The 13,024-nt window shown below is 37.2% G+C and overlaps 3 protein-coding genes across 5 annotated transcripts in view; 1 reads left to right on the top strand and 2 right to left on the bottom strand.

Moving 5' to 3' along the window:
- LOC105833559 (prominin-1-A) overlaps positions 1–3,528 on the top strand; it is a 90,291-nt gene extending 86,763 nt beyond the window's left edge. For all 3 annotated transcript variants that reach the window (XM_036286528.1, XM_036286520.1, XM_036286518.1), the window contains 7 exons: positions 283–477; positions 872–1,094; positions 1,663–1,962; positions 2,076–2,234; positions 2,561–2,694; positions 2,804–2,848; positions 3,226–3,528. In XM_036286528.1, coding sequence (XP_036142421.1) covers positions 283–477; positions 872–1,094; positions 1,663–1,962; positions 2,076–2,234; positions 2,561–2,694; positions 2,804–2,848; positions 3,226–3,256 — 1,087 coding nt within the window. In that variant the 3' untranslated portion in view covers positions 3,257–3,528. The remainder of the gene's footprint in view (positions 1–282; positions 478–871; positions 1,095–1,662; positions 1,963–2,075; positions 2,235–2,560; positions 2,695–2,803; positions 2,849–3,225) is intronic.
- On the bottom strand, positions 3,357–6,747 carry LOC105833561 (insulin-like growth factor-binding protein-related protein 1). Its single transcript, XM_012675392.3, has 4 exons — positions 6,531–6,747; positions 5,998–6,199; positions 4,020–4,323; positions 3,357–3,781 (listed from the first exon to the last, which is right to left on the bottom strand). The coding sequence occupies exons 1-4, from the start codon at positions 6,680–6,682 to the stop codon at positions 3,612–3,614; spliced, it is 828 nt and encodes a 275-aa protein (XP_012530846.1). The 5' UTR covers positions 6,683–6,747; the 3' UTR covers positions 3,357–3,611.
- A 207-nt stretch (positions 6,748–6,954) lies between these two features.
- Positions 6,955–12,936, bottom strand: LOC105833555 (balbiani ring protein 3-like). The gene is made up of 3 exons (XM_036289821.1): positions 11,039–12,936; positions 10,422–10,506; positions 6,955–9,666 (listed from the first exon to the last, which is right to left on the bottom strand). The coding sequence occupies exons 1-3, from the start codon at positions 11,390–11,392 to the stop codon at positions 8,204–8,206; spliced, it is 1,902 nt and encodes a 633-aa protein (XP_036145714.1). The 5' UTR covers positions 11,393–12,936; the 3' UTR covers positions 6,955–8,203.
- Between the last annotated feature and the right edge of the window lie 88 nt (positions 12,937–13,024).

Raw genomic sequence — 13,024 nt, 5'->3', positions numbered from 1 at the left:
TTTATGTGATAATACCAAATTTAAAAGAACGAAGAAGCGTGTGTAATTCAACGCTTATAACTTGAAAAAGTTTCAAAATACTCAAAAGTATAAATGTCTAATAACAAATGTCGGTATATTAACGCCGCTGGAAGTATTTATCAATGCAAGAAACAATATATTGTAATGTAAATAAGTACTATTGCAAATATTTAACATATTCTGACAACAGAGAATTTGATCAGAGATAACAGATCGCTAATAAGATAGATCGCCAGATTGAGAGTGTCGATCGTATTTCAGTAATGTAGTTACGAGCTGTTTCGTCTCGATTACATTATGGGCAGCGTTCATCGTCGCTTTGGGCATCGCCAGTCATACAGAAATGTTGATATGTCGACCACTGTCCGATCCTGACTATCATACTATGGAAGTTGTCCTAGAAACTCAAATGTTTTTAGGAAGAAAGCTTACAGTTTCTCTTAAGAAACTCTTTGAGTAAGTTTTTTTTATTTTAATCGAGCCAATAATGCTTTGTTTGTGATATTTGATCTCAAACCGTATTATTGAAAATTACGAACTGGGCACTGTTACAAGAGTTATTGTAATTGAAAGAACATATATTTGTAAAATCAATGTTGCAGTCACGTTTCCAATAAAATAAACCTTTTTGTTGTTAGAAATACAATATTTATGAGTTTTAATGCAAACACCATTGAGTTTAATATAAATTTATTTTTACGCTATTTGATTGTAGACTGCAGTCTGAGTGTAAATTATATTTTTTACTTATATTTTTTATTGTACATATATCCCTTTCATACTGCAACATATAAACATAGTGACCGGTTACTATATATGTCATGCTTTCAGCAACAATATTTATTTGCAGAAAATGTCGAAACAACGAGGCAGCTTATTCCGCCTTCGGGTTAGAAAATGTGATGAATCTGGACCATTTGACTGCGCATTGGGCATGGCCAGGCCTGTCTAGAGCAATCTCTAATGTTAAAGTCGATTTGAAAGGTCTTCAAATATTAACGCCGAATTTACGACAACGTCTTCAGGATCTTTTATACGTTTGTGGTTTAAATCTCACCGCGTATAGAATTATGGTATCTATCGCGTTATTTATTTAAGAGCTTTTATTTATTACTCACGTAAAATATATACTTTAACATTTTATATCTATATTTTTCCGAGTGAAAGCAGAGCCTTTATATTTTAAAATAAAAGCGGCAGGTTTTTACTAGACTTTAACAACTTTATTAAAGCTCGAGATTACTCCGGCTTTGAAGAGAATTTCCTCGCAGGAAAAATCTGACATTAAAGGAAAGTAACAAATTGCGCAGCTGCATCACTATGTAATGCTAGACGGCTACTATGATAAACGACACAGATTTCACAGCGAGTTGTTTTCGTGATTATGGTTTAAAGCCACGACTAATTAAAGTCTATTTAGTTGCGCGTAACTACACCAATTCATCAAGTGTATAACGTACACATGTACATTTATTTTAATATCTTACAATCACTCGTATACATATATTACTCACATTAATATGGTTTTTACAATAATATGTAAAGTAACAAAATTTGACAGAGAAAAAAGATATACCCTGTGAAAAATTAACTATTTTAGATCTCGATATCTCAACTGCTGTTTTCTGTTTTCTTGCACAGGTTCAAGAACCAATTATGAGTAAAGATATAAGTACACTATCTGATCAACTGGACAATATATCCCGTCAGCTGCGTGATCAAAGTATTGCCAGGGAATTGCAAAGCATTGGGACAACAATGCGGGATCTGACATTACGACGAGTAAAACCGCTTATGAAATTACAAAACGATCTGGTCTATGGTCTTGCTGTTATAGAGTTGCAAGTGCAACCTCTTTGGCGTCAAGTCAATCAATCAATTTCTCACTTAAGGACAATACAATATTATATAGATCATCAGGGAGAAAAGATTGCTCAGTTGGTAAACAGTGTTAAAAAATTCCTCTTTGTAATTTATTAAATATTATTCAAGATGTTTGAGATTAAAAATACACTAGACCTTGTTAAACTTTATCGTTCAATAATCGTTTGCAGAAAGCAAAATTGTACATGAATCGACTATCGAATTATTTAGATCAATGGCGGACTCACGTATTTTCTGAGATGAGCACAGAAGTATCCAAGTGCCGACCCTTGTGGAACGTTCTCGAAGGATTGAGATACTTATTATGTGCTCATATTTTGAGTCCTCTAGTGTGTATAATTTAAAATAAATAGTTGAAAATAAATTTTATAATTGATATAAAAATATTAATTATCAAGATTTGCTTCGATTAAAAAATAACACTTTTCTTTATTTCTTATGTTTTATATATATATATGAAATTATATAAATTAAATATTAATAGTGAATTGGATTAGATTGCACTAGTGCATTCAATCGAATTCGTTGTGATTTAATTATATAATAGATATAAAAATGGAGAACACAAATATTCAACGTATAATAAAACGAATAATTAATGAAGCAATTAATTTCGCATTTTCAATAAAGTTTCTCACATAATCTATGCTTTTAGGATGGTTTCTGGTTTGCTACGTTCGTAAGTGTAATCGTTATGATAATCAGCACACCAACAGCACATATTTTGTCACTAGTGTACAAGAAACCGTCTCAATTCATAGAAGACGCTACTCCACTGTCAACAAGAACGTTAGTTTTTAATTATTAAATTTAACGAAATTTAAAATATATAAAATTTAAAATATAAATATACATTTAAAGTATAAACTATAAAAATAAAAATGTATATCTTTCTTAGGGGAAGTCTCAGCACGGATGACGACAGAACATGGCAGATGCCAGAGTAAATAAATATTATCTTCATTTTATTTTATATTTGGATAATTACACTGTAATATTAACAATATAAAATCAGGTTTTATTAAATAAATTGACAGAAATTAAGCTCAACAAAATTAAATCAGTAATATAGAATATCTGTATATAAAATAATGCCAATTTAAAGATAACACTAATTGTTCGCATGTGCAACAATATTTTATCTAAGTAGAAATTATAATCTTTAGCTTAAGCGGATTGCGTGCCATATATTTGTCGGTTTTAAAACACCTTATATAAAATCTTTAAAGAGTTATTATATAAAGTCAAAATATATATTTTTGTTTCATTAAAATTTTTCTTAAAGAACTATTTTTTTATAACTGAAATTATATTTTACAGACCACCACCGCCGCCACAAAGCGATTGGTAACAAACGACAACGAAGAAAAAAGATTTAGCCTTGCGGACAGATTCAGAAAGAAATTAATGTAGCAAAAACTTGATATAGCAAAAACATTTATAAAGTATAGATTGTACAAAATAAGTTTTATTTGTATCTAATTTACCGCAAGCAGATCTCTGAAAACCAACTGTCATTTATACATTTTTATGAAGATTACTCGATTTCAAAGTTGTATGATTTTTTTGTGAAAAATTCTTCGTGCTTATTTGTTATAAAAATAAATCTCTCAATCTCTCTACTAGTTAGCTTGTTTTTCTTTCGCATTATATTCGTGGACATAGCAGTTACACGGAAGATTGTCTCACAGGATAAAAACACAATCTTACAACATGGACACGAATGAAGATGTGCTTGCCTCACCCATGGAATTGTTAGCAATGCAATAATACATGCCGATGTGTTCTTCGTCCAGTCGAGCCAATTGCATCCAAGATGTTCGCATCAGCGGTTCTGGGCCATCACTCGTGTGTATCGTCGCCCCGTGCTCCTCCGCTGTAAACAAAATGACCATTTTATTGTATGTCACGCTTACATGCAACTCATAACATATAAATCTTAAGGTAAATTTAAATGCTATTAAATGCCACTGAAGATAAAATTTAATCTGTTCTCTCGACATTCTGCTTCAAGTTAATTTTGTAAAATTTAATTTATTTGTATGTTGCACCTAAGCAGCGCGGAAAACATTTTGCATTATATATTTTATTTCAATAATATTGTTTTACTTTACCCGGTAATCTCAACACTGTTCTTCCGTCATCCGAATGAAATTCCCAGATGATATCCGGCACAGGAAAACCCTTCGCCTCGCAATTGAGTGCGACGCGTTGACCAAAAGCTGAGACAACATCTTCCAAAGTTGATAGAATCCAAGGTCTACTTTCACAAGGACCGAGGTGTTGCAACTTCAAGGAAGATGAGTTTCTGAGTTTCATCGCCTCTTCGTGCAATGCGCATGGCGTCGAGTAAGTTTCATTATTGCTACCGCATGCCGGGCTCTGTTCCATACAAACGCAGGTTGCCTCTGGAGCATCCTGCATAAAAATTATGTTTATTCGTTTCTATTATGATACATGCCTACTTTTTCTCTATACTAAGAAGTTATTTCTCATTGATACTTTTTTTTTATTTTATAAATAAAATAGCTGTCATTTGATATTTTTGGAGACACAAAATAATTCTCCTATTTTACTATGGAGAAGTTAAATCGTTTGAAGTTGGTAATATGGCACTTTGTGTGCCAGCATATCTTTGCTATATCCTGAGAATTTCCATGGAACTGGCACAAACATAACACTTAATGCGAATTGTCTTCATAGGACATAGATAGTTCGCTCAACTAGGAAAATAATTAGTATCCATTTAAGTAGTTGAACATAGTTTGATGTAATTAAATAGTTGATGTTTAACGATTAGTATTCATGCAGTCACCCGGAACTAGCTCTGAGAGATGATACGCTGCTATTTAAATACGGCTCTTCTACCCCTTAAGACCATATAGCGAAAAGTATTCTTATCCAGCCCGCGTCTATTATAAACGGTCTGCCTGATTGTTTGATTGCATGACGTGTGTGCGCATATATTCTTACAATGCGATCACGGCCCACAATGCACGATAAGACGAAATTAGATGCGAAAAGGCCAGCAGAGCGGGTCAGCGACCGTGAGTCGCCGGTAGCTGCAATCTTGAAGCAACGTTAGATCTGACTGACAGCGTAGTATAGTAGGTGGATGATATACGCGGCTCTCTGTGTTAGATATCGTTTGCGCAATGACACGCCTGATTCCCATTTTTATGTCAAACTAACCCAGAAAGCGGGACGTCTCATTACCGGGCTCATTGAGACCGAGTGATCTAGGACGTGATCTCCTTCTATCTAATTGGGAAAGTGAATTTATTACTCACGAAGGTGATAAACATCGCACGTGACAACTCGCGTTCTTCAATTCAAAGAATTTTTTAGAAGCACCCATTGCGTAGAAACAACAGCGTGCAAATATATAAAATTTATCAAAAATAAATAAGTACGTAACAAAGTATTTTTTAATTAAAATTTTTGAAATATTTGTGTTGAAATATCTTGTCTTTTTTTTAATCATCAGAAGATTATCTGTGTACACGATTACATTAAAATCAGCGACACATATCCGTGCAAATTGTCAGATACGTTACGAGACCGTAGGACATCGGATCTAACGAGAACCAATCGCTACACCTGAAAAACTATATACAATCCAAACACGTGATCGATCAGCTGCCGTGCACACGACAACAAGAACACATGTTTTTTCTACTCAAAAATAACTCAGTAAGGCCTGTTTCTACTAACGTAGATTAACTTTAATCTCAGTTTAACTTACTTGTTATCTTATTTTAATTCCAAAAATTAGAAAAAAATAAACAGTAAGTTAAAGATTAAAGTTAATTTACGTTGGTAGAAATTGCCTTAAAAATACAGTTATGTTTGAATCTAACAACAAACAAATAAATTCTAAAAATTCGCTTATACAGTTCAATCGAAAATTTCAGAAAGGTATTTTAAAGCGACGTGCATACTTCTCGCAACATTGAAAGAACGATTTTTTATGTATTAATTATTGCTTTCATAAAATATTAAAAAGTCGCGTCTCTTGAGCGTTAGATATTAAATAGAATTAAACGCGCGCTTAAAGATCTCAGCCTTGTAAAAACGAGTTGCGTTTTGTACCTTTTCTTGTAGATCGGAGCGTAACTCGCACAGATAATTTCTTGCGCAGTATCCGTCGTTACGGCTCTTTGGAGATAGAAGAGGGATGCTCTCGTTCCAGCATGGTTCGCCAAGGAGACGGGCGCACAAACCAGTCTCCGGGCAGCATCCACAAGGATCAGGTACCGAGCCCAACAAGCACTTTCCAGGATTCTCCGGGCATCTATTCGCGTACAGCGAACGACATAGAAAATATTTTACGTTTAAAGAGAATTCTAGAAAGCTTACTTTTCCGTTTCAATTGAGGAAGAAAAATAGTACTTTGTCAGAATTATTTTGAGAAAAGCACTTCTTTTCTTTCTAATATATATATATATATATATAAAACTCTAATATAATTTTTCAAATATAAATTTAAAAAAAATAAAAATGGATTTATGAATAAGAAAATTAAAACTTTAAATAAGATATTTTTAATATTGAATCTCTTTTGCGTATGCTTTGCTATGCTACACTCTTTAATTATGTCCAACTTTATCTGCGACCGCATGTACCTGTAATATCCGCACTCAATGCAACCTTCTGGTTGCGCTTCCTCAGTGACACTTTTATTTTCGATGGTTCCAGCGACAGCGGATGCACCTCGTCGAAATGTTGCACAGAACACCAACGCCGTTAAAAACAGAAACGCTCTCCGGCACGTCATTTCGCCGACTGACAGAAAGCGCGAGCGTCATTCGCCATGTCACTCCCGATGTGATGGGGGAGGTTGAAGCGTATGTATCGTATATATTAAAAAAGAAAATTCTCGCAAGATAAATACCATGTGCACTCTCGCGATATTGTATTTACTATTCAATCATTTGTATTTCATAAATATGTAAATAGTTGCACAGAAATATACACACCGTACAATAAGATAAAAGAAATATGTTTATATTGTTAAAATGAATTTTCTCTCCTGCACAATTCGAACTATTCGTTGATAAATCATTTATTCATCGTTATACATTGTTGTTTCACATTTTATGAGTATTTCCATTGTGTCATGAGTTTTATATTTGGAACAAAACGTAAGTTACAGGCTATTGATCAGTAATAACTTCGATTGCAAATTTCCAGAGTTGTGTACAATTTCTCGTCTATTCATCTACTCATGCATTTTGATAAATTTAAATTTTTTACTTTGTTTAATTGCAAGCCCAGGAATATCTTGTGTGATTACAAGCTCAAATATTTCCAGCAGATTCTCTTGCGTAACAAGTAACGACGGTAGAAGGCAGAACCGGGGGACCAGGTAACAGCTACAAGAATCAGTAGAACGAAGGATATTAGCGCCAACGGACTCGGTACGAGAGTCGAATAGCCGATGCCACTGAGATTAGATATCACATTGCAGTATGCACTCGCGCTCTTCTTTTCGTTTGTTTGCGCGTACACACTCGATGTTCCCTCCGACGTACAGCTGATACCTACTGGATGCACCACACCACGTGTCACATTGGTCCTTTGGTCACAACACAAGGTACAGTAAACATCAGTCTCTAGTGTATTACATAATTAAATTAACAAAACAGATTTCCTGAGTGTCTCAAACTTTTTAAACATATATGCGGATATATTATTCTGTGAATCTTTCGAATATACGTTATTTAAATAGATATAACTAAAAAAATTCGTAATTTTATATTGATATTTAATCTGTGTAAAATGTAAAATATTACATATTAAAACGTTAAACGTATTCGCATAAAATGCATTAAAAGATACATATTTAACACATTTTTATAAAATATCCTTTTAAATGAGGGATTTGTGTGAAAAGAGCTTAACGAAATATTCGCAATTTTTTTCTCATCACAATTTATATAATTATTCAAATTTACTTAAAATACATAAACTTATTATTAATCACTTTTCTGCATTGATTGTCGGAATATTTTACAGATAAATATTCTCTCGGAATTTTATTCACAGTTTCTTTCGTTATTGTCACTAACAATTTCAATATGTAAAAGAAGAGAGGGACTCTGATTTATGTAGTGACGAAAATGCTAACATCTCTAGCTCTAGACGATCTACGGTGAGGAAGATTGAACGGTCGCGAATCGTAGGAGACGGCAGTTTTGAAATGTTCAATCGCCTTACACGATTTTCCCGTGGTAAGCTAGTAGCATCTGTCGTATCTTCTCTCAAGAATCCACGATTTCTGCGTCGTCTGTCGATCCTACATGTCGGTGTCGTTGTCGGGATGCCTATTGAAGCACCCGCCAACGATTTCGACACGTGCCAGCGGAGTCTCGCGGAAAGTAACGCTACGTCGAAGCGGCGTTTTATTCGACGCCGATAAATCCCTTACCCGACTAAATGATTTCACGTGACTCGCCGAAGCAGGATTCCCGGATACGTTTCCGCCAGCGGGCGGATATTCCCCGTGAAGCGCATAACAATCGGGCTTTGTACCGCTGTCGGACGGAATATGGGTAGGTGAAGTGTACCACGAATCCTTTGAAGATTTCTCAGTGGTACAACCGTCGAAAGTCTCCGCCGTATTTTTGAAAGCGGTCTCGTCGCTTTCCCCCAGCGCGTTGCGCGAGTCGGGATCGACAGACTCTGCAGGGTTCGTGGTCTCCGACAAATTAATAAACGTCTTTGACGGTGAACACTGCGTGGATCTCTCATTCAATATTAAATCGCGAATCTCGTCAATGCCGCGTTCGGATCTAGCGCAGTCTGCAACGTGACAGCAATGGCGATCTTTCTTATCGCGTATCGTCTCTCGTCTTTCATCGTCATCATTTTGTTCACCATAGATGCTACTTTCCGAGTCCTTATCGCCAATGATCCCACGCCAAGACTGACCTGTACAGGGCGAGAAGGGTCGGCCACTGCGCTCCGTGCAGAAGGTCAATTTTCCGCAAGGTGTCGGAGGACGACAGGGCGAGGCGGTCGCGATCGATCGACAAGGCGGGCAGAATGGACACGGTGTACCAGGCCGGCAAGAAACGTCCTTGGGTGGAACAGGTTGTCGATAGTTGGAGGACGTGCATGGACCGCAGGGTGGACACGGTTGACAACGTGGACAATGACACTTGGGACCGGGCGGTAATCGAGGAGACGGGCAACAGCGGCGCGCGTTGGGACACTTGACCGTCGCCTTTGGGAACCTTCGTTCGCTAGGTGGACACGTGCATTCCGGGCCGGACGGACATTCGCAGGAGCACTCGCGCGAGGCGCGGGCGTCCACCTGAATCGGCGGCGGGCAGTTACAGCCGCGCGGCATCGGCTGGCACGTGCAGCAGCGACTCGCGTCACGCTGGCAGCAACAGCTGCGCTTTTTCAGGATGGATTTCAAGGCGCAGGGCTGGCAGTCGGATGCCCGTTGCGACGAAGCCTGGTGTCTGCATTGCGAAGGGCAGCAAGACGAAGCGACGGTCGACGTAGAGCCGTCCGCGCTGGGAGAATTATAGCGGGTCGATGAGTAGCTACAGCTCGGCGGCGGGCAACCACCGCCCGCTTCCCGTTTCACGGGTTCGGGTGATGACGATTTATCTGCCGGTGCTATTTCCGATTTGCTTGCCCCGCCCGCCAAACGACGGCTGCCACAGCATTTCTGTTGAAGGTAAGAAGAATCTGGGCGACAGTTACAAAGCGGGGCGCAGCTTATCGCGCCGGAACCGGAGTCGTCGTCTTAAAATATTGCCCGTTTGGTGAAAATTGCAACGTAACACACCTTGATATCCCTTAAATCGCGGCGGGGACAAAATGTATACGGAATGCCGCGGCCGTGCGCGTATCGAAGTTAAAATTTAGGCTGCATTTTAAACGTTTAAACATATCTTAAACGTTCCAATTACTAAGCCATTAAAGTCTGTATACAAATTAGTTTGGCCAACTTTACGGGTTTTATCGAATAATTAAGAAACTTTGAAACGCTCGCCTGCTTCCAGCTATACTATGCTAATTTACATAAATCGGGTACGCGAACTAACTGCGCCAGAATTAAATCCTTGCAGTCTTCCTGTCAAATTTAATTAAAATGTACACGAGATGTCAGAAACATTAATTGTCCCTTCTGTTCATTCTCTATTGCTTAACCCCGCTACTCCGTCAGTTGTCGCATATCGACTACGTTTGACTTCTAATGGATACGTTCCGACATTTCACTGAAATATATTTACTGTGCGCTGCTAAAGTTAATTATCATTGTTGAAGTTGTCAAAATTGACGTTATAGTTATTATTAACATTAGGAAGAATATTTTTAAAGAAAATATTCTGAAAGCAATTTTAAATTGAACAGCGGGATTAAGTAGGTCTGGCGTTCTTCTTTGTGCATTTACTTCCATTTCCTCTCACAGTAACTGCATGTAAAATTTACTATCTCAAAAGGAATCTCGACCGTTTTAAAGCGAATCTCAATAAGGAATCCACCTCGGTGTGTACCTGACAGTCCGGCGTGAGTAGAACGGTACCGGAACACAGGGCCGCTGGTGAAAGACACGGTCGGCGACACGAAGCGACAGTTCTGCTGCGAACAAAATGCAACATGACGCAAAATATAAGGAAATCCAATAATTCTTTCAATATCCCCGGGAAGGAATATTTTCTTAGCGTTCATATTTATTCGCGGAATCCCTCTAGCCGCAAAGAAAATTAAAGAAGAGAGCCACGGCGACGACGCCACAAATGGACAGTGCTCTCACGAAAACACAGAGATGAGCGCTAACTCCAATTTCCTCCGCGCGACCAGATCAATAAGTTTACCCTAATACATTGCGGATGTCGCGCACGGGCGACATTTTTCTTACGCACACGCCATGTGGAAAACAGCGAGAGCTGTTGAATTTTACAACGTGTTTCAATATAGAATGTCGAAACGGAGCGGAGGAGAGTAAGTCATTGTTATTTGGAAGCGAGAGAAGCGAGCAAATGTTTTAGACTGATATAGAATGTTTTTTTTTCCCCTTTTCCATCCGTATCACACGCAGCGCGACATCAGTTTCTCCCTCGTGCCCCCTCACGCGAGACATCGATATTGCCCGACCACCGTTATTTCCCTACCACGGTCGACGGCCGCAGCCACGGCACTTGTACGTCTGCTGGCGACCGTGGTCGCTCCATTGACGGCGCAGCTCGGCGAAGTTATTCAACCATTGGCAATTCGGTTTAGGTGGCACGTTACTGTTCCAGAGCTTCTCCTCGGCGCACTGACACGGTCCGGGACACGCGCCTGTCTCGGCAGTTCCGGTGTGTTGCAAACCGCCGCAGGCACCATCGCACCGATCCAGGCATCCTACATTACTTTGGCAATTACACGAAGATATGAGCGCCTCACAGCCTCTTCTGTCCGATGCACAATTGCTTCCTGCGTCAAAACATTGCAGGCTAAAGCTATCAGCATTCTTGGGATACATCTCGTGCAGCACGGAATATTTCAACAATGTTAGCAGCAATATTTGTCACATTTCTGCAATATGGCTGAAATGTTCTATGCCGTGTGGAATACAAGTTACGCATTAGAAAAGATTTAAAATGGAAGGAAAATCATTAAACTCCTTCGATGATTTTAGTACTTCGGTATTTTGTTGTTACAAAAAGGAATATATTTTATTTTATTATAAAATTAATTTCTTTCAAGAGAGAAAAAGAGAGAGAAAGAAAGGGGGGAAGTTTTTAATCTGTAGTTCTGATTTCTATAAAATCGCTATCAGTTTCCTTAAATACTGGTTATTTATTTTGTATACTAACCACAGCAACCGGTGCTAGAACATCGTCTCTTACCATCAATTTCATCATAGAAAGACATGTCGATTTTTCTCTGAGATGAAATTTAATTTTTCGAAAATGAGGACTTCGCGCAGGTATGCCATTTACGATCTGGAATAGGTAATACATTCGACAGGAACATTTGTATAGTTTTGGTTTACATTTTTGAGTGATTTATTTCGTTTTGATTTATTGATTTAGTGACAAAGTGTTCTTTGACATGTGACAAAAAGTGAACATCAACGAAAATCAATTTTGAAAGATATGAAAATGTCTATGTTATTAATTTCTTTAGTTGCCATAGAAGCAATATGTGCATTATTCTATATATATAACGTTGAATATAATTTATGAATTATTTATGATAAATTAAAATTTCTTTTTCATATACTTTGATGTAAAGTTATATTATAAAAAATGTGGAAACTATGCAAAAATTGTGTACAGATTATAAGAAAATATGAACACATATGGATTTACATGTAAATCTTATATAAAACAATTAGGCCTTGTCTACTAATGAAGATGTAAGCTTTAAACCATAAGAAATTGACCAATCGCAACTGAGTATTCTTAATAAAAAAACTACTGTGAGGGTCAGTTTCTTATGGCTTAAAGCTCAAATCCTTTATTGTAGACTAGGGGTTATTCTTCGCAAAATGTACATACACAAGTACAAACTAAAACACTATAACCAATATTTTAATTGAAGATTGTGAAAAATTAGTATATATTTTTCATATTGTAGCCAGCGTCTACATTTCCTAGATAAGATTACACTTACTCTGAAAACTATTTGATAAGTACATACTTTAAGGAATTACTTATGTATGTTGAATCACCTAGGAAAAACCAGAACTTTCTAAGCAATTATACTTACTCTTGAAAATAGATGAGCTAGGAATTACTTATGTATATTGAATCAGCTAAGAAAAATCAACCCCTTATCGAGCCCTATAAAAGAGTGCTCTTGAAAATAGATGAGCTAGGAATTACTCATGTGTATTGAATCAGCTAGGAAAAATCAAGCCCTTATTGAGAGCTCTGTAAAAAAAAAACTGACTGCAATGGTAATTTTGATCCATTCTTTTAAGTACTGAAAGTTAGTGAAAGCTCTTTAAGAAGAATAATAAATAATAAATAAAGCTCTTTAAGAAGAATTGCGAATCTTACAATATAGAGATATTTTTTTTGTTCAATATTTTATTAACATCTGGACAATGTTATCTGTTTTAGTGCAACTAGATAAATGCATAACCCAGTATTACCGACGAGTTTCT

The sequence above is a fragment of the Monomorium pharaonis genome, chromosome 1 (assembly GCF_013373865.1).
Source record: "Monomorium pharaonis isolate MP-MQ-018 chromosome 1, ASM1337386v2, whole genome shotgun sequence".
NCBI lineage: Eukaryota > Metazoa > Arthropoda > Insecta > Hymenoptera > Formicidae > Monomorium > Monomorium pharaonis.
Note: the sequence above shows the minus strand (reverse complement) of the source record. Positions and strands in the feature narration are given on the sequence as shown.

Coding starts and splice junctions, on each gene's coding strand:
- LOC105833561 (XM_012675392.3), bottom strand. CDS start 6,682: ATGACGTGCCGGAGAGCGTTTCTGTTTTTAACGGCGTTGGTGTTCTGT. Junction 6,200..6,530: donor ATTGAGTGCGGATATTACAG/GTACATGCGGTC, acceptor GTACGCGAATAG/ATGCCCGGAGAATCCTGGAA. Junction 4,324..5,997: donor GCTCCGATCTACAAGAAAAG/GTACAAAACGCA, acceptor ATTTTTATGCAG/GATGCTCCAGAGGCAACCTG.
- LOC105833555 (XM_036289821.1), bottom strand. CDS start 11,392: ATGTATCCCAAGAATGCTGATAGCTTTAGCCTGCAATGTTTTGACGCA. Junction 10,507..11,038: donor GCTGCGGCCGTCGACCGTGG/TAGGGAAATAAC, acceptor TTTTGTTCGCAG/CAGAACTGTCGCTTCGTGTC. Junction 9,667..10,421: donor TACTCACGCCGGACTGTCAG/GTACACACCGAG, acceptor CAATATTTTAAG/ACGACGACTCCGGTTCCGGC.